The sequence below is a fragment of the Protobothrops mucrosquamatus genome, unplaced genomic scaffold (genome assembly GCF_001527695.2).
Source record: "Protobothrops mucrosquamatus isolate PMUCROS unplaced genomic scaffold, P.Mucros_1.0 scaffold32, whole genome shotgun sequence".
Taxonomy (NCBI): domain Eukaryota; kingdom Metazoa; phylum Chordata; class Lepidosauria; order Squamata; family Viperidae; genus Protobothrops; species Protobothrops mucrosquamatus.
Window position 1 is genome coordinate 671,995 of NW_015386416.1, and position 23,135 is coordinate 695,129.

Genomic DNA, 23,135 nt, shown 5'->3' on the forward strand with positions numbered 1-23,135 from the left:
TCCTATTTTTTTCTCTTTATACTATACTTTCGTTTTCATATTATGGCTTTCTTCCAAATGTTAACTCACCCTTTTTATAACTACTTCAGTTAGTTTAAGATGCATCATCAGACCGTGAGAAATGCCATAGAATGATTTATTGCACCAATCACTAGTTACTTATCTTGTTTTTAGATTTGATTTCCTACCCCATTTTGCTATATCCAAATTAGTGAAATGTCTCTATTTACCTATAAAATGCATGTAGATAGATGAACATGTGTGTGTGCATAATGGTGAGAGTTTGTTTCATTTTTCACAATAACGGATTATGTTCTGGGTCTTTTTTTCTCTCTCACCACCAAATGATTTGAAAGATAGCATATTTAAAATTTGCCCAGGATGTCACCCCCGTGAAAAAGTATGGGTCTATCTGAAATTCATGTCACATATAATGTAGTATTGAAAACATTTCTCCAAAAATAGTAGCCAATATTTACAACACAATATTATAATGTGCTCATAGTTATATGGTATTTATAAAGACACAAATTACAATATGGCAAAATAAACTGGATAAAATTTTTTTGTGACATCCAAAAACTATTTTAATGAGCTGTGAATGTCTCCTCATACAATTCTATATAGAAGCCATGTGGGTGCTATGAAAACAGATATTGCTGGAATCATACATATCATAAAGATTAAAGATAGCTTTAGATATATTAAAAAAAACTGCCCCTACATTATTGTTGAACACGAATTGCAAGTTTGGATATGACAGATAGGAACATGAAAGAATTTTCAAACTGGGATGATGTAACCCAGATGACAGCATGCACATGATTGCATATAATTAAAGCCTGCCAGATTCATTACTAGGAGAATGCTAAATCTCTGGTTAATACAGATGAGATACAATAAACCACCACGTATCTCTGTAATTGCTGTAGCATGAACTGTCAAACTCCGGAGACTGTAAACATTTAACTAAAATGGTTTGTTACGGCATCATTATGAGCAAAAAGTCAATTGGAATGACATGATTTATACAAATGCTGTTTTTTTTTAGATATATAACATATATCTAGCATGTTTGAATGGAAAATCCAAGACCTCTTAATACAAAAAATACACAGCCACCTAACATTTTCAATTGAAATTACTTGAACATTTTGGCCCCAGCAAGCCAAAATTCTCAAATAATTCATGCCTCACTCTCCTACTTGAACTACTGCCATATTCTCTATCTTAAACTCCCCTTAGACATCATTAGGAAGCTGCAGCTGGTTCAGAATGCAGGTTTGAGTAGGCATTGTTACACTTCCCTGGAACAGTATTGCCTGGAGATTTGACTTCCCCATTTATTGGGATTTAACACGGTTTAGAAGTTAAGGTACCAGGCTAGAAAACGAGAGATCATGAGTTCTGGTCCTGCCTTAGCCATGAAAGCCAGATGGGTGACCTTTTAGCTCAACCCATCTCACAGGTTTGTTGTTGTATGAAAAATAGGAGGAGGAAGGTGTGTTAGATATATTCACCACTTTAAGTTATTTAAAATAATAATAGAAGTAGAACTAATAAAGGTAGAATAAATAAATAATAAAACTTGGTCATTTCAACAGAATCTTGAGAGATAAATAAGAACTGGTATTTATGTGGGTTATGAGACCATGACATAAAAGTAAAGTTGATCTTTGTTATTCACAGATGACTTTTTTTGGAATTTGCCTACATGGTAGACCTTATTTGCAACTCAAATATCCATATTTGCAGCATTTTCATGGTCATTATTAGCTATTTACAGAGTAATTGAAAAATTGAGTCACCCAAACTGCATGTTCCATTTGAGGTTTAGTGCTGTGTTAATTAGTCCAGGGTTTGTGGCAATTTTATAGAACACAACTGCCACAAATGAGAATTAACTTAAACAAAAAAATTAAAATTAATTGGTTATATATTGTCTATTGTTATTAAATGTTGTTGCTTTAATATCATTTATAGGATTGTAAGCTTCTTGAAGTCATTTGAAAATTGGAGTGCTATACAAGCCCAGGAAAAAACTAAACAAGATTTGGAAACACTTTAACAGCAGTGAACAATAGATTAGCAATACTTCAATCACTTTTTAAATACCTTCTACCATTAGCCACACCCAGCAACCCATGTTCTCGCTCCATACCTGAAATACTTCCAGAATGCTTAAAACTACACGTTTCTATTCAAAAGCAGTTACTTTGAATTTTGAAGAGCATAGGGGAATCTCCATTTGAAATAGGATATTTAAATTTAAAATGGGCCATGTTTTGCATACCACCTGACACCCCAAAAGATCTCTCGATTGTGTGCCATACACATTTAATCTAAACACAGTACTCGATTGCATATCCATATTGTCTTCACCCACTCTCATACAGAGACATCCAATTAATTTCAGTGTTCTACTTGGACCAAATGGATTCAAGGCATTATTTGTGGTCATACAAGAAAAATACATCCACAAAATAAATAAAACCTTAGAAAAATGCTCTTTACTAGATGTGACTCATCAACCTGGTGCCTATAGTTCTTTTCATCAGCTACAGATTGATTAGAATACAGATTAGGATCTTTTACATTAAAGCATCTCCCTGCTCACTGAACTAGGTCTTTTCCCCATATATATCATTTCAATAACTTCAACGTATTTTGTATATATAAAAAACAATTATGAGCTCCTTATAGCTCTTCATGCTCAATTGCCTTCTTACTACATTGTATAAACTGTGAAAAATGTCATTTCCAGATTTTCTTGGCCCATGGTTTTTTCTTTGTCAACCCCACAGCAACTTCTAAGCACTTTTCTACAAATTATATTCTTTAAATCAATTTAAAGCATGCCTTTATTGAAAATTTCACACACAAATACATGGATATCATTTAACAGCCTGTTATCCACTTCTACTATAACTTTGTCCAGCCTCTTGTTATTTTTTGAATTGTTCTATACCTAAAGGATCAGCAGCTGCTCTTTGTTTATTTTTTTCCACAAATTACTAATATAGTTGGATAATTCAAAATCAGAGGTGAGGAAAATTTTATTTGTGAGAGCTGCTTAGCGTCATTTTCATTTTGAAAAAAATCATAAAAGGTAACTAGCACGGCTAAGTAATACAATTTTTGATCAGTCTCCTCCTGCTGAGGTCCTTCTAGAAGTTTAAATTATAATTTCCATCATCCCATATTTTCAATGGTCAATGATACTGAGATCAGTTGTTTTCTAAATCAGTTCTGTGAATTCCTCAGGGATTCCAAGTGTGTGTGTAATACACAGTAAATTTGTCTATCTCTTTAAGTATAATATATAATTCTGAAGATTAGATTATTTCAAGTGACAAAAGGGGGAAATCTTGGCTTTAAGCTTTTTAGAAGCACCTGCCTGCATCTAGTATCACTTGAATATTTAAATATTTAAAACATATTTAAATATTCTTAACACTGACTGTCTTGCTACCAACAAAAATTGGAATTCTTAAAAGAAAAAAATGAGTAGGATCTAAATGGCGACTAATGTTTGAACCTGTTCATAAATATACATTCAAAATGCATTCTGCAAACCATGCTTTAGTTTGTGGTCATACTGTATCAACACTATAAATTTTCTCGTAGACATTTATCTTATGTTATATAATATAGGTTTTGCCAAACAGGTGACTGATTTGAACTGAAGCCATATTGAGTCAGTAACAATAGCCTGCCTTTGCTCTTAGGACTTCAAATTTGTATAGGAAATATCAGTGAGATGTAAGATTAAAAGTCTTCTTATCATATAGTTAAACAAAGCAAGATATATATGAAGCATTGTTCTTTTGTCCACATGAAAGCAGTCACATACACATACAGATGCTTTTGATATGCTAGAGAAGATTATTTTTTCATCTCCAAGATGGCGCTGCCTGGTCCACGGTGTTTAGCACTGCAAATATTACAGAAGTGTAATGAAGATTCCTGAAAATAAAAATGGATTGGTTTTATGATATTAGTGCATATTTGGCAGCAAACAAAAGCAAAACATCTGACAAGATTATGACTTTTTTTTAAAAAAGTGCAATACAACATCCTTTTATTAGCAGAATTGAAATAAGAGATTATAGTTTTTTGTTTGCTTTATTTAATAAAGAGAAAATTTGGGCGGAGCATCATTATAACATTTATTCTTAGGTAAAAATTCATATACACAATCTATGGTGCAAACTGAAATTTATATTCTGCCTTATTGTTGAAGTTTCCATGGGACTAATAACATATACATTTTAATATGGATAGGTACATTCTTAATGACTAAAATTACGACAGGCCCACAAAAAGTTATTATGACCCATCCTCAAAATTACAGCTGCCGCATGACAGCCTCCCAGCCCATGGTCACACAATCCCTTTTAGGTGCTTGGCAATTGGCTTGCATTTACAACCTGCTGCAAGGTTCTGCAGTCAAAAAACACATTATTTGTGATATTTTTTAACAATTTCCAGCAAAAAAAGTTCATTTGGGAGAATGGAATTCTTTAACAACCATGTGATTTGCTTAACAGCAGCAGTGACTTACTTTATGACTATCTTAAAAGAACTGTAAGTCAGTGACCCACTTATGACCTATGACTAAGATTCCAGGTTCAGTTGTGCTTGTTAAGTGAGGACAACTTGTATCTCACAATATTTTATTGTATTGCTTTATTTTATATATCACGTTCATATTCTTTAAATGACAGATTTTGAATTAATTAGAAACCACATTTGATAGCAGTTTGCTTTAAGGATGATGGATTGTACAGTTGCTCGAGAAGCACAAATTCAGATTTCCTTTGCGTGCATGGTGTTAATCAAATGCTTTCCCAAGATTAATCAATATTTATGAATGTGCCAATGTATGCCAATGTGACACCCTACTCTGTGAGCTGCACTGCTTCTCAGTTTTCTTCTAGGTGCGATTCACTGTGCTAGTTATTGCCAATAAAGTCCTATAGGGCATAGGGTCTGGTTACTGGAGGGACTGTTTGTCTCCCATAGCATCTGTCTGGCTGATTCATTGTGGCAGGATTGATGTGCTCTGGATTCCTTCAATTAAGCAATTATCTATCAGAAGCCCAACACCTTCTCTGCTTCAGCTCCTGCCCTCTAGAATCAGATTCCTCTAAAATCTGGCTCCCACCTTGTTGGTATTTCAGAGAGCCTTGAAGACTTGGTTTTGTATCCAGGCCTTTGGCATTGGTGATTGAGGTCACCTTCTACAAAATATGAGTGGGTGCCTTGGATGTTGTCTGGTTTGTGCCATGTTTTATTCTTTGTTTTTGTCATTCTATTATTTTACGTCCTGTGTGTTTTATCTGTGAACTATCCAGAGTGGTTGAGAATGCAGATATAAAATTAAATGAATAATGCCTATGAAATATAAACAAGTGAGTTTATTGACTCCACTAATAGAGTAACAGCTGTAATCTTAAAACATGCAACTTGAATTTCCACATTGCAAGGTTAAAACCACATGAACATATTCCATATTTATTTTTGAGATGATGCCTAAATATAGGGAGAAAACAGAATCTAAATTTACTTCAGTTCTTAAGAAATTAAATTGATTTTGCTCCACAAGGGGACTCTAATATTTTGCCTATTATTAACTGCAAAGAATAAGCTGGAAAAAATCGCTTCTGTGAGTCAAGGAATTAATTAGAAAATGACTTCTCGTATAATCTTTTCTATCCCAGAAGAAATTGTCACTAAACTGATTGAAAATCCCAGTTAAATGTGTACAGTATTGCAACATGCATTTTGAGTGCTAAATTATGAAACAAGTATTTTGAACCTGTTGTGGAAAAATCATTTTTTCACAGATTAAAATGCCACCCTAATTATTCAATTATTAAACTAGTAGATTTTACTAAGGCTATCAAAATATACGGATCTTACTAGATAATTTGATTTGTAAGTGCCCATCCCATTAAATGGAATATAAAAATAACCTTTAGTTGAAGTCTAAGTGAACGTTCCCCTTTACTATCTGAGTTACAAGTAGATTCATAGAGTAATACAACTGTTAAAAAACACTGTATTAGACAGATGGAAGTGGGAAAAGAAAGATTATTTTGCATCACCTTAGTACTGTAACTTGCAAGTCCTGCAGAGACCCAAATAAGAATAATTACTATATTATTATCCCAAGAAAACACATGCTCTTCTCAATAGCTGGCAAAAATATTTCATTTGTCCTTTTGCCTTTGACTAGTCCAAGGGTCTTCAAACTTGGCCCTTTTATGACTTATGGACTTCAACTCCCAGAATTCCTCAGTCAGCGTGCCTGGCTGAGGAATTCAGGGAGTTGAAGTCCACAAGTCATAAAAGGGCCAAGTTTGAAGACCCCTGGACTAGGACAATGTTCAGAATACAAAGAGATTAAATGGGTCACTTACTGTGTTAGGTTCAGGAAAACATTCTTTGTGGAACATATGCCTGCAATGAAATACTATTACACTGAAAGATTTAGATGCATCTGGCAAGAGGAAAGAGAAAAATACATGATGTACATTAATGTAAGTAACATAAATCAGCAAAAGATTGTATGTACTATGATAAAATATTACACTTGGTTAATGAACAGATATTTATGACCATTTTCAAATTTCTTTCACTAATTAGATAAACTGAGTTTTGTTCCTGTGTCTTCATGGAGATATCCTGTAGCCATGTAGCATTATGTGGAATACCAAGACATTTCCTACTGTTTTATAGTTTTGTCCAAGAAAGATTGTCTTCTAATATTCTGCTTACATGTTGGTGTGATTGTGACTGCATCTTTGAGTCAATCCTAACTCCTGATGATTATTTACATGTCTGTGCAATTTTTTAAGCAGCATTTTCAGAAGTGGTTTCCCACTGCCTGCTTCCTAGGATTTTTGAATGGCACAAAATCAACTACCTGGCCTCATGCCACTTTCCTAATTTCTAGCCTGGTGCCTTTAACCACCATACCATACTGGCTCTCTAATGTCTTCCTTACAAATCCAAATACTCCTTATTCCCCAAAAATCTGTATTAAGACATTCCATTCTTTTTAAAACATTCCTTAAACTATCTGATGAAAGTGTCTTATAATATTGTGATTCCATTGTTGGCACTTGGAGGTAAAATAATATTGATCAGGAAGAGATATTAGATTATTTTTGTTCTTGAAAGTCATATTTATCCATGGAAGCAAGTAGACATCTACTTCTAAGATGAACATACATTGTAAGAAAGAAACTAGATGCGACACATTAGTAAAATTTCCTACTCTGAGATCTCTGTCCATAAAATGGATTATTATGGCCTCTTGAAATATAGCAGTAAAATTCAAAATCAGTTATTATTTTTCTACTTAATTTTATATAGCTTCTCAATTTGATTACATAGTAATTAATTTGTTAATGGACTGTGACATTGCACTGTCATATTGTAAATTGGATTTCTTTACCATATAAAATAGTGTAGCCTAATTTTTTTTGAAGGAAGCAAAGATAATTGGACTATCACTTTAAATCTGGGAGGCAATGTTTTGATAATGGAGACTTCAGTTATGAATTTTGGAGAACAACAGGCTACAAGGCTAGGATACTTTTTTCATACTTTTTGGAACTGAAGTGTACCGATTTCTCAATTCTGCAAAATTGCTAAAAGGATTTTGGTTTATATATCACTTGAATCAATACCATTCATTTTAATCAAGTATTAGAAAAGGTTCCAATGGCATTATAAAGGGTCAAATTTAGCTCTTATCTTAGATTACTCAACATTTTTGTTTGAATTCATGTGGGAAAGAATACAAAGGGAAAAGAAAAGAAGACACGACTATGTCTACTGGGAAGGCACTAAAATAACATTTATAACAACTAACATTACAGCAACCTGATATTCTAAACAAATTCCAGTCAGTATTTGTTCTCTACAGAACACATATAGTGAATGTAAAGCATGGGCATATATTTCTACCTGTAGGCAGTATAGGAGAAAGGCATATTTCACAGATATTTTCCTCTGTAAGAAAAGATAATGAAATACAAAGGTTAATATAATATATTGGTTTCTGTTTTGAACAGTAATTCCCAAAGTTGAGAAAATCTTTAACTACAGATAGTTGTTGACTTACAACCATTTGTTTAGTGACCGTTTGAAGTCAGAAGAGCACTGAAAAAATGACTTATGACCATTTTTTACACTTACAACTGTTGCAGCATCTCTATAGTCACATGATCAAAATTTGGATGCTTGGCAACTAGCATGCATTTATGATGGTTACAATGTCCCAGGGTCATGTGATTATCAATTATTACCTTCCCAGCCAGCTTCCAACAAACAAAGTGAATGGGGCAAGCCACATTCGCTAAAACAACTGCATGATTCACTTAACAACTGTGGCAAGAAAGATCATAAAATGGGACAAAACTCACTTATCAATTGTTTTGCTTAGCAACAGCAATTTTGGGCTCAATTGTTGTTATATGTCAAGGATAAGTTGTATAAGAAAAATAGGTTTTGATATCAATGAAAATATTAATATATATTCAGTATCTCTAAATATCTCATGAACTACTGTATTTTGTAGACTAAATAATACAATTGAGAAATCATGTGCTCAACTATTGTTTTAGCAAGCATAAGACTCATCTCTTAAATCTATTATTTAGAAGGATACATCACTGAAATAAAATTAGAGGTAAAACTCTTCCACTATCAGGGTAGGTTTTAACAGAAGAAAATATTTGGGTGCTCAGAGAGCTCAGAGATAGGTTTATATTTCAGTATTTTGCAACAATTTATGGAACTTACCATCCACAAGTACTCCACGCATTTGTGTTCGGTGCATCTTTTTCAGCAATGAAAGAGAATCAGCCACAAGAATCTTCTTGCATCCTTCCCGAAGCAAAATCTAGAAAAGACAAAAACACAATTGTATGATAATTTGTTAGCAGCCTTTCTAATTTTATTACTAAGTCTAAATATTTTCACCAAAATTAAAGATTTCTGGAGGTTTAAAAAATATTTAAAATTAAACATTTCCGATGTTAAGTATGTGTGATAAACAAAGAGCTGCTCAATCAATTTTAAATTAGATTGGTAAAAATTTTCATTTCTTTAATTTTTACAAATATTATTTATTTGTTGTTATAACACTGCATTGAATCAAGAAAGAATGTATTATAAGGTGTTAAGACAGTATTTATTCATCTTGGTAAGTTTAAGATATCTAGATTTCAGTTTCTAGAATTCCACAGCCATTATGCTGGGAATTCTGGAAGTTCAATCCACTCAGCTTAAAGTTGTCAAATTTAAGAAACATAGAATTAGGGTGAAGTCAGAATTAAAGGCAAATACAAGTCTTTTACAAAAACAGGATGTTCATTTGGAGTTTTCTCCACTTTTCTCCGTACATTGTGTTATTGTGGAAGGAGATTCTGTGTTAGTCATTTCACCCAGCTGAATCCTGTGAAGCAGCAGGCTTTATTTAGTCAATCTAGAGTCACATTTTTCTCCCACCTAATAAATGCATCACAATTTCACAAAAGTTGTTGAAAAATAGGGTATGAAAATTGAACAATAAAATTTAGAAAAAAAGGACAAAATGTGAATTTTATATATAGCTCTTCATTTCATAAATCTAGAGAGTCAAGCCATATATAATAACAGCAAATACTGCTGTTTGTTTTTTCATTATTGATTGCAAAAGATCAGCAGTACTGTTATGCCAATCACAAAAAATGATCATTTTTTAAAAAGAAATGTGTCTCATGCTTTGTGCTGCATCATTTTTATTATTTTGTACTGCGGTGGCTGTTTTTTTATACGTCTTGAGGGGCTGAAATATCTTGTGATAATCTGAGAATATCAATGGTTCAGATCAAGATCAAGATCAATAATCTGAGCTAGGATCACTAGCAATTTGCTCCTGATTTCAAAGGGATGTAAAATATGCTCACTATTAGCAAATGAGATCTAAAAATGTGAAAAAGCTGCAGTGACTTCCCCCCCCTGAAAAACAAGTATCAGATAAATTGCTTCAGCAGTACCCAATGACATGAATTCTCTGGATGAACTAATAAAACAAGTTTTCACAAGGAAAGTTACCTCCCAATGACAATAAAACCATTTTCCCCATTACACAAAAGTACAATCATATGCTAAACAAGTGAAAAGATTTCTCTGGGCCAGGGGTTCCCACCGGGGGTGCGAGATGATATTCCAGGGCATGCAAAAACTGGGGTTTAGAAATTCCAAAATTATAGTGTATATGCATAATTTGTTGTTGTTATTTCCAACTTTTGTAAGTACGAGAATATATCAGAAGCATTCTAGGGGTGTGGGGTATAGAAAAGGTTGGGAACTGCTGCACTAGGCTAATCTTTACAAGCCTATTCTAAAAAGGAACCCGACAATTTGGTACTCAGTCCTTTGCTCCATTTGGCTGGACCTAGAGAATAGGAGACTTGAACTATCCCAGTAAGAATGTTTTGTTGATTTTCTCATACAATATTTTGTAATATATTTAATAATTTTAAATGTGAAAAGCCTCATGCACCTGTGAGAACAGTGGGAAACAGAGTAATGCACTTGGTTTCCTCCACTCTAATATTGCTTGCAGTCATTAAAAGCAATTTTAATGGTATTTCCTGAAAATTCAGAAAGTGATTTCAGAACAGCGAGGAGTAATACTGTGGGGTTGGTTTTTTTTGTATTTTCTTTAAGATAATCCAGTGTTACCATGGAAGTTCACACTTCTTAAAGTTGCTGAATTAGGAGAATAAACACACGATACAGGAAATTTTGCATGAGTTTTACAAACAGCAAAGCAGAATTTTAACACAAATATTTGGAATTTTAACTGAAAGTTATCAGTTTGAATCAAGGATTATCACTGAATACTGGTGATGATAAAGAAGTGACCGACACAGAAAGTAATATGAATATTTGATATTAAATAAAGGATAAATGAGAATTGTATGAACAGTAGGTCCTACCTAAATAGGTAGATAAATGAAAGTCTATCCCTCAAATAAGTGGAGGAGCCAACTTGGCCTGAAAAGTCCCTGCTAGTTGAAAAATGAATATCTGAAAGCTAAAGAAAACAAGAACATATTTTATATAAAATTCAGTTTACTAGAGTATTAGAAATCCTATGGCTCAATCGGAAAGATCCTTTTTTTTAGTAATTTATGAAAGCAAAATATTCATTTTCTTTAAAAGTTTTGCATGCATGGCTGTTGAAAATACAGGATCCTTCGTGTGTTCGTATGCGCACACGCACGTGCGTGTGCACATGTGAAGAGTCAAAATTAGGAAATTACTGTTTTATTGCTTAAAATTCAATGTAATTTTGCTCTCCCTGGCAGACTTGTCAGAGTGTCGATTGTGATTTAATTATAATAAGAAAACACTGCCAGTGAAACAGCAATTTATTTTCTACTAGCTAAACACTGCTCCAAGGCATGTGTCACTTTTGATGCATGAGTGGCTCTACTTTAACAGAATGCACAATTTTATGGCTATATAAATTAAACTGCATCTGTCAGTACTCTACTTTATTTATGATTTAATATTCACTTCATTGAATAGTGAGATATAAAATGCAGGGATTTTTAGAATGCAGCTTTAACTTACTTACTTTTTAATTCCAGACAGACAACTTTGTTTTGCCCTGCTATGAATATTAGAACACCATCTCATAATACTGCCATTATTAGATAGGCTTAAATTATTGTCAGTGAGGACAATGGCATTACCAAATTTAGTGATCTTCATCTTATTTTTATAAATACAGTGGCAAGCATGCTACCTAATGCAAACCACATCTGGAATGACAGTATTGCCTTAACCACATTGTCCAATATGAAATTTCTTGAGTTTCCCTTAGATGAGGGGCTACCAGTGCATAAATTAAAAAAATGAACACAGGTGATGCCTTGGCACTTATTATACCCATATGATGTTGCCTTGATGACCATTTTTTTTCAAAGAATCATAATGCTGGTATGGATCTTAGAGGTCCTCTACTGTAATTGTTGCTTGGTATAATATATGCTAAAGAAATTCAGATAGATTGAGTTTCTATTTGAAGATCTCCAAGTAAAGTGAAATATATTCCTTTTGAGAGGCAACCTATTCCACTGGTGGATGGCTTTTACTATCAAGAAATAACTCCTCATTTCTAAGTTGAATCTAGTTTCCTATACTTAAATTCTGATCCTGCCTTCCTGGACAACCTAGAACAAGTCCATTTTCTCCTCTATTTGACAACTCTTTCCATATCTGAAGATTGCTATATTTCCCTTTAATCTTCTTTTCTGCAAGCTAACATATTTAGTTTCTTTTACCATTCTTCACAGGACTTACTATCTTGGCCCTTCCCTGTATCTTCTTATTTGTTAACATTCCTTTTAGACTGTGGTACCCAGTTTTTAAGATGGCTTGATCAGGATACAGTAGAGTGAGACAATTATTTTTATGGCATGGTTATTCTTTAAACTGTCATCCCTTCCCTAAAAGCTTCTTTCATTCTTCACAAGAATATGCACAATGGTGTCATGAGTGGAGGAATGGATAAAGACAGCCATAATCTTAAAATTTACCTGCAAATTATAATCCTGAAGAATCTTTACTAATGAATCTCTCAGGTTTGGAATCTCCATGCTTTCCTTAATACGATGAATCAGGAGAATAGGGTCAACATGAGTCCCTATATTGTTTAACAAGCCTGTAATAAAAGCTGTAAAAACATAGAGGACCTTTAAGTCAGAATCAGAACATGGAAGTCTCTTAAGTGGTGTAGATTATTCTTAAAATCAGAGAGTGAGAAACAAATGGAAAGCTAAAGATATCTCTATGAAAGATATAGTTATTTACAGGACTTTTTTTTAAAAAAAATAATCTATACACTTCAATTAAAAAGCTCTGGAATTTCTTGTAGATCTGATTCTTTGAATAATTTGAAAGGACAGTCTGAAATAGTCTTAATTTTGTTTGCTGACATCTTGGTTTTTTAGATATACTTAATGTGGATCTCCATTTATTCATATTTTCTCTTTGATAGTAGCAAGAATAATCTTGATGGTCTTACTGTAATTCATTTTCTCATGTTCCACCAGTCTTTTAATCTTACATCATAAAATCATATATATCTTGTTCTTTGTTCACTGCCTAATTCATACCATTATTTTTTCAGTACACTTTGTATTCAAGTTCCTAGACTTTAAACCTGCCAGCATTTATTTATGTATTCCTTTAGACATACACATTATTCTCTTTCAGTAAGGTATATCTATGTTGTTTCTCGAGAACAAGAAGTTTTCTTACGCCCTCTTTCTATTAGTCTCTCCTCTTCCTGATATACCCTATTATTCTTTAACTCAAGCCTCTGACTTCATTATTTCTGAAGGCTGTGTCTTTGTCTATGGCTTTTCTGCCATACTTCTAGTCTCAGTTTCTCAGAATTATGTTTTCTAATTTTACACTGTGTTCCCACATCAGCTTTTGCACTTAAGAAGTCTTTCTTTTCTTCCAATATATATTAAAGGGTTTTTTCCCCAATCACAACAGCCTACCAGTTCCTCACAATGTATTTACATGCAGAGGAAAATTAATTTTCTTCGTGGAATGACTTGCAAATGCTATTGCTGACTTTACATTTTGGCAGTAAGAACACTAGTAAATGTTTCATGGAAATCACAGCAGTTCCGGCAATAAAAGATAACATGTTTGCAGATGTACAAGGAGAAGGCACTTTCTTTTCTTAAGACAGTCTAGTCATACTTAAAGGAATTTTTATTAGGAAAAAACATAATATCATTTAATATTTTTTTATTAAGGAGGGCAAATTGCCTTTATAAATATTCTTAGGAAAACCCAAAAGTTCCCAGCACCTTCCCTAATTTGTTAGACAATAGCAAATGTCACACAACTATGGAATAAAGTAATCAGTTATATTTTTTACCGCCATTATGTTCTTTCAATAATTAAACTGATGTTCAATTACAGTGATTATATTGCAATTCACTTCTTTGTATTATTCAAGTTAGCATTATTTTCAAATCAATCTGGCTATACTGTCCTCTTTACCATTAATTAAATTAATTCTCTGTCTCATTGACACAGACATAACCATATTATAATAAATTGGGCAAAGACTACATTGCTTACGAGGTTTGTCAATTGAATACAAAATAAGGTCTTCCCAAAGTTCAGCATCATCTTGTTCCTTAGCAAACTCTATAGCTTTATCTACATCATTTAGTTCTTCCATGATCATTTTCAGGGCACTTCGACTATTGCCCATTCGACCTGGAAAGAAAAAAAAAAACCTTAAAAACAATAACAAAGCGCCATTTAATTCTATGAGCAGAACCCCACTTCCTTTCTGGTTTTATTGTCTTCAAAAGTGCCTTCCCTAACCTGGTGGTTTCAGACGGGTTAAACTACAACTTTCATAATCCCTAACAAAAATAACTATGCAGATAAATAAAGAGAGCACAATCATTGGACCATATTTCCAGATTAAGGGACGCTCTGTTGAAACACTTTTAAATTCTTGGGTTTTTTTCCTTTTAGGAAAGAGCATCTATTTAAATGAAAGCAATATATTCTATTTCCAAAGAAATCAATAGTCCCAGAGTACATTCAAATACCTTCTTGTGGAATTCAGTTACATACTGAATTATATGCAGCAATAAGGGTTGAAAAAGCAGCACAGAGAGTAAGCCCCAGAATGCAGCCAGGATAAAAACTCACTGCCTTCAGATTGCTGCAAAATATCAACAATGCACCTTCCTACCATTTTCAGTTGGAGAGTTGATTTAAAACTAACATTCTTAATTCTAATTTAAGTCAATATTAGTTAAGTAATAAATTTTAACCAAGCTGCTCTGCAGGCAAAAAAACTCAGAATTTTAGAAAGAAATATACTAGGAATATTAGCCTCTTGTTCAAAGCACAATCCACAATCATATTTGAACAGCCAGGATGTGCAAAAACTCATCTGTGGTAGCCATAACAGTCTGGATCATACATCAGCAATGTTTAACATTCATTTGTTAGCGGTTACACACATTTATTTTGACTGCTTTAAAAATTCTCACCTCTCCCTCAACTTTTTTTTTTTCATTTCTGAAGTTCCTATCTTGGGAAAAAAATTATATAGTGCATATAAAAAGTCTATACACTCCTGTTAAAATGCCAGGTTTTTGAGATGTAAAAAAATTAGATTAAGATGTATCATTTCAGAATTTTGTCTACATTTAATATAACATATAAGCTATACAATTCAATTGAAAAATAAACTGAAATCTTGGGGGGGGGGAATAGCAATAAGAAAAGTACAATAACATGGCTGTATAAGTGTGCACACTCTTGTAAGTAGGGATGTGGCTGTGTTCAGAATTAACCAATCACATTCAAACTGATCTTAAATAGTAGTCAATACACACCTGCCATTAATTAAAATATCTCTGATCAAGCCAGTTTAAGTTCAGCTGCACTTCTCCGACATTTACCGTGTTGGCTCTTACAGCAAAAAACATGGTCTGCAAAAAGCTTACAAAGCATCAAAGTGATCTTATTTTTGGAAGGTATCAGTCAAGAAAAGGGTACCAAAAAATTTCCAAGGCATTGGATATAACATGGAGCACAATGAAGACAATCATTAACAAGTGGAGAAAATATGGCCCGGCAGTGACATTACCAAGAATTGGATGTACCTCCAAAATTTATGAAAAAAGAAACTGGCCTGAAAGGCTGCCAAGAAGCCTACAGCAAGATTAAAGAAGCTGCAGGAATTTCTGGCAAATACCGGTTGTGTACTACATATGAGAACAAACTCCCATATTCTTCATATGTCTGGGCTATGGGGAGGATAGCAAGACAAAAGCCTTTTCTTACAAAGAAGAACATTAAAGCCTGCTATATTTTGTAAAATCCTACATCAAATTTGACAAAAGCATGGGAAAATATGTTATGGTCCAATGAGACCAAGGCTGAACTTTTTGGCCATAATTCCAAAAAGTATTTTTGGTGCAAAAACAATACTGAGGATCACCCAAAGTACACCATACCCACAGTGAACTATGGTGGTTGCAGCATTAAGCTTCCGGTATGCTTTTCGTCAGCTGGAACTGGAGCTTTAGTCAACGTGGAGGGAATTATGAATAGTTTCAAATAATCAGTCAATTTTTGACATAAAATTGTCAGGTCTCTGTTAAAAAGCTGAAGATGAATTTCACCTTTCAACACAACAACAACCCAAAGCATATCTCCAAATCAACAACAGAATGGCTTCACCAGAAGAAGATCAAAATGGCCTAGTCAGAGCCTTGACCTGAAACAACTGAAAATCTATGGAGTGACATGAAGAGGGCTGTGCACGGGAGATGCCCTCACAATCTGACAGATTTGGAGCACAACTGCATGGAAGAATGGGCAGATTCCCAATGTGAGATGTAAGATAAGATAAGATACCTTTATTGTCATTTTTTTACTGTGGGCACAACGGCACATATCAAAAATGAAATTTAGTTGCCCACTCTCAAAGTGAAACACATACATGACGCACACCTAAACATACTATGAACAACATATGTATAGACCCACATCTCTACATATACGTAGCAAATAAATATTAAATACTGTCCATCTTGAATATATAACAGAAGGAGGAAGCTTGAGAGTTCACAAGGTTAATGCTGTATGGAATGAAATTATGGCTGAATCTGGATGTTCTGCTATGGATACCACGAAGCCTCCTCCCAGAAGGTAACAAGGAAAACAGGTCGTGACCTTGCGGACCCTGCTCAAGCAACGCTTCTGTGCTATGTCCTGGATGGGAGGGAGGGAACTGCCAATGATCTTTTCAGCCATTCTCACCACTCTCTGCACCGCCTTCCTGTCTGAAGTAGTGATGCTTCCAAACCAGACTGTGATGCTGTATGACAGGATGCTCTCGATCGTCCCCCTGTAGAAAGTGGTCAGGAAAGGGGAAGGAAGATGTGCTTTTCTCATGCGACGCAGAAAATGTAGGCGCTGTTGTGCCCGCTTCACCAGTTTCTCACTGTTGAGCGACCAAGTCAGCCTACTCGTTAGCTGCACACCCAGGAATTTGATGCTGGTAACCATCTCCACAGGTGAATCCACAGAGATTGTGTGGCTGTGAATCCACAGAGAAGTGTGGCTGTGCCTGCCTTTTCCAAAATGACATAATACTGACATTTATTCTTTTATTTTCTTTATACCATTTATTGATGCACATCTTAACTCATGGTAACTCTGGTTGTGTCATAAAATCAAAAGATTCTTAAACAAAGTGTTAGTTTAAGGGTATGCACACTTATGCAATCACATAACTGGAACAACACTGGAAGTTTTTAAGAAGAGACTGGACAGCCATTTGTCCAAAATGGTATAGGGTTTCCTGCCTGAGCAGGGGGTTGGACTAGATGACCTCCAAGGTACCTTCCAACTTTATTATTATTATGGATCATTGCACAGTCAGCCAGATGTTCAGACTGGATTTGGCATTTTGTCTACCTATCGAGTCCTTACCAAGGACCTGGGACAGGCAGATGTGGATGTTTGATGGTATTACAGATATCGTCGCAGGATGAAAGCAGTTCCTAGTAAGGCCGCCTTTTGCAATTGACTAATGGCGAATTTGTCAATGCCAATGGTGTTCAAGTGGTGCTCAAGTTGTTTTGGGATTGCACCCAAGGCGCCTATTACTATTGGTACTACCCTTGCTTGCTTTTGCCACAGTCTNTTATCGACAATTGTTAAGTCCGGGGTGTTATGTTGCAGGTGCTTGTCTGTTTGAATTCTGAAGTCCCAGAGCAGTTTAACTTTATCATTTTCTATGACTTTCTCTATTTTATGATCCCACCAGTTCTTGCTTACAGGCAAATGATATTTCTTGCAGATCTTCCAATGCACCATTGTTGCTACTTTGTCATGCCGCTGCTATTGTAAGATGTTTATTTTTTCCTCTAAAATATTTCAGTTTGCTCTTCAATTGAATTGTACAGCTTATATGTTATATTAAAGGTGGAATTTTTTTTGAAGTGATATATCTTTATCTAGTTTTTTATATTTCAAAAACCTGGTATCTTAACAGGGGTATAACACACTTTATACAGGTGATAGAAATACCGGTTTGATAATTTCTCAGTAAAACCAAACAAAATGAAACACAATAAAGCTACTTACTCAAAAGATAAACAGTCTCTTCAACAAAGAATCGTTGCTGACAAATTTCAAGAGCCTGTAATTTCAAAAACAAAGTGTTAATATAAAACAGTTTAATATCATGGATAAATAATGAGATTAGCTGCACATCTCTAAGGTCCATTGCAGTCAGTGGAATATAACAATGTTGCAAAAGTTAATGAACATCCACCTTTTTCTAGTTTGGTAATGCTAAAAGAAGACACATTTTATTCACTGCCTTGTAGAATCATTTCTAAGTGTAATGAATAAGAGTACATAGGTGACCTTAATTTAAAACTTCTAAATAATTCCAGAAAGACCAGCCCATTGATTTTTTTGTAGAATTAGCATCTATAGCATGCAGTTGGGAAGCAAAATTCCCAAGGAATTTTTAAAGATATTTCATAAACAGAAATGCATGATAAACATAGGCAAGAAACCTTGAAAATATTAGAAAAGCAAATGCAGAAGGCTAGAATTTATAATTTATATAGTTTAAGACTTCTCTATTTTCTGCTCACTTGACACCAAATATAATATAATAGAAGAGAGGGGGGGAAAAAAGAAATATTCTACATAGATTTATTTCTCATCTTCTTTATAGAAATTCCAGATGGTAATCCTTGGGGGAGGGCAGGGAAGAGGGGAGCTTGCCTTTCATTTTATCCCTATAACAACCATTCTATTAGACAAACTGAATCAGGGAGTTAGCTCCCTGCTCTAATAGGGGTATGAATCTTGATCCCAGAATTTAAGAATTTAAGATTCTCCAGATCACAAATCTTGTCCTAGAAAAGCTCTCTGGCTACCAATCAAATTACTGTTTTGCAATGCTAAAAAGCAAAATAGTTGATTTTAGTTTATAAAAAGTTTTAGCTTAGTGCAAGTCTAATTTTCTGTTTAATGGTATTATTATAAACATTGCTTTAAAAAATATTGATATTCCTTAGGATTAAACGGCATGATATCAAATATTTCAAATAAATAAATGCATAAGTATTAAAATAAAGAACAGTGGTATTCTGCAGTAAGTCCAGGAGTAAATCATTACATTTAGTTCACATGTTTTCCAGCAGAGGGTAGTATTACATAAAGAGTTGCAAATACCAAGCTGATTCTGATTAATACAAGAATCCTACAAAAAAGCTCCTACATCCCAGAGCAAAATAAATAAATAAATAAACCAATCACTACTATATTAGGTGAAAAAAGTCATATTTTGAGACATCTATCTTACCTTTTCCAATGGGCAATGGGTGCTATTTTTCAAAAAAGGGAGTAAATTTGGCCGGTCGTATTCAGCATACAGACTAATTTGTTTCTCATGATACTTTTGACCTTTATGATGATCTCTCTTGAACAGCTTATGCAAATACTATAAACCAACCAAAAGAATCAAACCATAAGAACTCATCCCAAATATGGATTTCAGAATAACTAATTCAGTTTTCCAATTTCCTTAAGTATAAATCCCAAAGAAAACCAACCCCTCAAAAAGACTATCGGGCTAATCAATACAATATTTCACCTTCCTTAGCCTTGCTAATTGATGGCAAATTTGATTAAGAACAAGGTACAGTGTTTCATTTATATTTCTTCCTTATATCATAAAGAAAGGGATGAAGAAGGTTCAAGGAAAAATCAATGATGAGAATTACACTGTAGATTGAAGTCATTTTACTCTGTAATTGCCAAAAATCAGGAGGAGTCTGGGAGCATCTTTTCACACTAACAAATGTGTTAAAAGGCATATACTTTCATGAACTTTCATGCTTACTTCCCCAATTACATGGCATGTTTAAACTGATATAAGATTTAAATTGGCTGAGATGGGAGAAAGGAAACAGGAAGCCAGATTCGTGTTATATGTGAGACATATTATGATTTTAATCTATTAATTGATCATTGTAATGTTAAAAACCCATTTACATAGGTTTCAATATATACTTTTTGATGCATCAGAGTTAACCAATTTTTACCTTAATTATGCTTGTAATTTCCCCCTCCCCTCTCCAAAAATAGTTACTCTGAAATCTGTAATGGAGATTCTGAGACGTTGCAATGCTCTATTATTACTCTATCTTTGCTTTGAGTCCTGATGTAAAATCTGGCTCTGTTAATTATTTTGCACAAAATTGGCCTCTCTAGCTTATGTAGAATTTACATATGTAGAATAATTTGGCCTATGTAGAAATTTAGTTTAGCTTTCCCCAGCCTGCTAATTCTTCCTCACAAATATCTCAGTTCCAAGAAAGTGGTATATGCAGGAGTGATGGCTAAATATAGCACTTCCAGATGAATGTCCATGACTGTAAGTACAATTTAGTATACTCTGACCCAGAGATCCTTTACTGGAACTGCTACTTGAGCGCATTTTCTCATCAAGTATAAGGCCAAGAACAATCATTTGTTGAAATTATATATTATGTGATCCTCAAGATCTTGTATCAAAGATTAGTCTACCCAAACAGATTTTGCAATCTCCTTGAAAGGTTCAGTGTTAATATAAATGTAATAATGGTGGTGTGGTATAAGAATTAGTATTAATATAATATAGTACAATACAATAGTTTCATAATATTTTATGTTATAAAATATAATATAAATAATATATACATATATAATATAAAGTCACGTCTTATTCATGAAAGCCAACTTGGTGACTTTGGGCCAATCACTCACTCTCCAAAACAACTCACATGGGAAAAAATGGGGGAAGGAAGGTATGCTGGAATATTAGTCTTCCCCATGCCAATGATTTACAATGTGATGAACTAAACTTCTGTATCAGCCAGAATAACTACATCTGGAGGATTAGGGAAGGATGGTCTGTGCTATAACTGGCTAACGCATTATGGGATTTAATAAGCAGAAAAACTAGCAGCAACTAAGCAACCCAGGCTGATCCACAATATTAAGCAGAGTCAAATCTGATTAAGATTTTGAGACCACCATAAAATCTCAGATTGATTAGAGCAAATTTTAAAAATCCAGAAGGAGTCAGTGACAAATTGTCTTTACATTATTGACAAGAAAACAGCATGGACATTTTCAGGAACCAAGCTTAACTTGAGGGTAGCCCACTTGGACACTATAATGAGATGAAACTAGCATTATTGACATCAGACAGACCCAGTAGGTTCTATTGGCCAACCGTGTGCTTTTCTTTAATAAATATGGCTAAATTTCTATCTTTAAATATTCTATACCACTATAGTACTTCAGTTGCTAAAATTGGACTATTTAGTTGTGCCACTGTATAGAAGCATTTATGCTCTTATGTGTTAAGATAAAGAACAAACTAATATACTTACCACATGCTGCAGTTCAGGCCTATCTTTTAATTCTTCCACAACTTTATCAATCTAAAACCAAATAGCATTAAGATTTAAAACTTAACTGTTTTTCTGACAAATTACTTAGCTATTATTTATAAAAGATGATAGGGCAATCATCCAATAATACCATTATTAGATACTTAAACTCACAGAGATTTTATCTTCATTATCCAAAAACATGTCAACGGCTTTCTAAAGGAAAAAAAAGAAGTCCATGATAGAGAACAGATAGACAAAAGTCAAAATTTTAAATGTTTACAAACATTTACAGACTCTGATGAGCTGTCTTGAAGAAAAATGGCATAGCTGTGGCATAATGGCAGTTGCACACCCAGGAAGAAGAATGGTACAAATATTGGTACAAAATTAGATGGTAATGATAGGATTCTATTGCAGCTTAGGAGAGCCAGTTTGATGTAATACTTAAAGGCACTAGGCAAGAAAGCAGGAGAGTATGAGTTATAGTCCTGCTTTAAGCACAAAGCCAGATGAAAGGTCTTGGGCCCTTAGGTCTCTCTCAGCCCTTTGAAGAAAGCAAGGGCAAACCATTTCCAAAGCTCTTGTCAAGAAAAACATAGCGACTTGTGCAGACAGTTGCCAGGAGTGAAGACTGACATCCATCCATGAAAAAACAACCTATCATCAATTGTAGCCTACGGTTAAAATATTTGAATTCTGAAGTTCATTACGAGTTCACATCAAAAAGCTGGTTTATACAACCTAAATCAGTCACTAAAGCAAATTACTTAGGAAAGGCGAATGATAGTAGATTTCAGCCTAAGGCATATTTGATTTTTCTTAGGGAATGGGAGGTGAAAATCTACATTCTTTATGCAGCTTCTTTTACTACAAATAGAAGTTCAAGGCTGAAACACATAACAATGTATATAGCTTTTCTTAACCTGGTGTTTTCCTGTATGTTGGACTGCAACAACCATCTTTCTCATTCATACAAACTTTTACTAGTACTAAAGAGGGATACTGGGAGCTATATTAAGAACATCAAATTTAGGAAGACTACCGTGTTTATTGGAAAAAATCACTGTAATCTGACATTTCTGTCACTTGAGTTTAGCTATCTTCATTCCCTCAAGAATAGCAATACTGGGGAGGAAATGGAGAATCTCCAGGAAAACCAGAATTGTTATCTCTTGAATCAAGTTATAATAGCAGAATTTTTACAAACAGATTAGCCAATAGCAAACAGAACAGAATGAAAAGATTCATGCTGCATCTGTGTGCTAAATTGTCTGGAGGCCGTGAGGGTCTGGATGGGGAGGAACAGACTCAGGCTCAACCCGTCCAAGACCGAGTGGCTGTGGTTACCGGCGCCTCGGCATAGTCAGCTGATTCCATCGCTGACTATAGGGGGTGAAACACTGGCTCCCTCGGATCGGGTACGCAACTTGGGTGTCCTCCTGGATCCACGGCTGACACTGGATGACCAGTTGGCGGCCGTGACCAGGGGGGCGTTTTATCAGGTTCGTCTGATTCACCAGTTGCGACCTTTTCTGGACCGGGACGCCCTACGCACGGTCACTCATGCCCTTGTCACCTCCCGCCTGGACTACT

The 23,135-nt window shown here is 34.5% G+C and overlaps 1 protein-coding gene across 1 annotated transcript in view; it reads right to left on the minus strand.

Annotated features, from left to right (window-relative positions):
- Positions 1 to 2,852: 2,852 nt before the first annotated feature.
- Positions 2,853 to 23,135, minus strand: part of VPS41 (VPS41 subunit of HOPS complex) — a 158,504-nt gene continuing 138,221 nt past the window's right edge. Inside the window, exons 20-29 of the mRNA XM_015811174.1 lie at positions 21,714 to 21,755; positions 21,540 to 21,590; positions 19,463 to 19,600; positions 18,226 to 18,280; positions 14,179 to 14,319; positions 12,612 to 12,748; positions 8,818 to 8,917; positions 7,981 to 8,025; positions 6,426 to 6,505; positions 2,853 to 3,966 (exon numbers count right to left, since the gene is read on the minus strand). Of these exons, the coding sequence (XP_015666660.1) occupies positions 3,886 to 3,966; positions 6,426 to 6,505; positions 7,981 to 8,025; positions 8,818 to 8,917; positions 12,612 to 12,748; positions 14,179 to 14,319; positions 18,226 to 18,280; positions 19,463 to 19,600; positions 21,540 to 21,590; positions 21,714 to 21,755 (870 nt within the window). The 3' untranslated portion in view covers positions 2,853 to 3,885. The remainder of the gene's footprint in view (positions 3,967 to 6,425; positions 6,506 to 7,980; positions 8,026 to 8,817; positions 8,918 to 12,611; positions 12,749 to 14,178; positions 14,320 to 18,225; positions 18,281 to 19,462; positions 19,601 to 21,539; positions 21,591 to 21,713; positions 21,756 to 23,135) is intronic.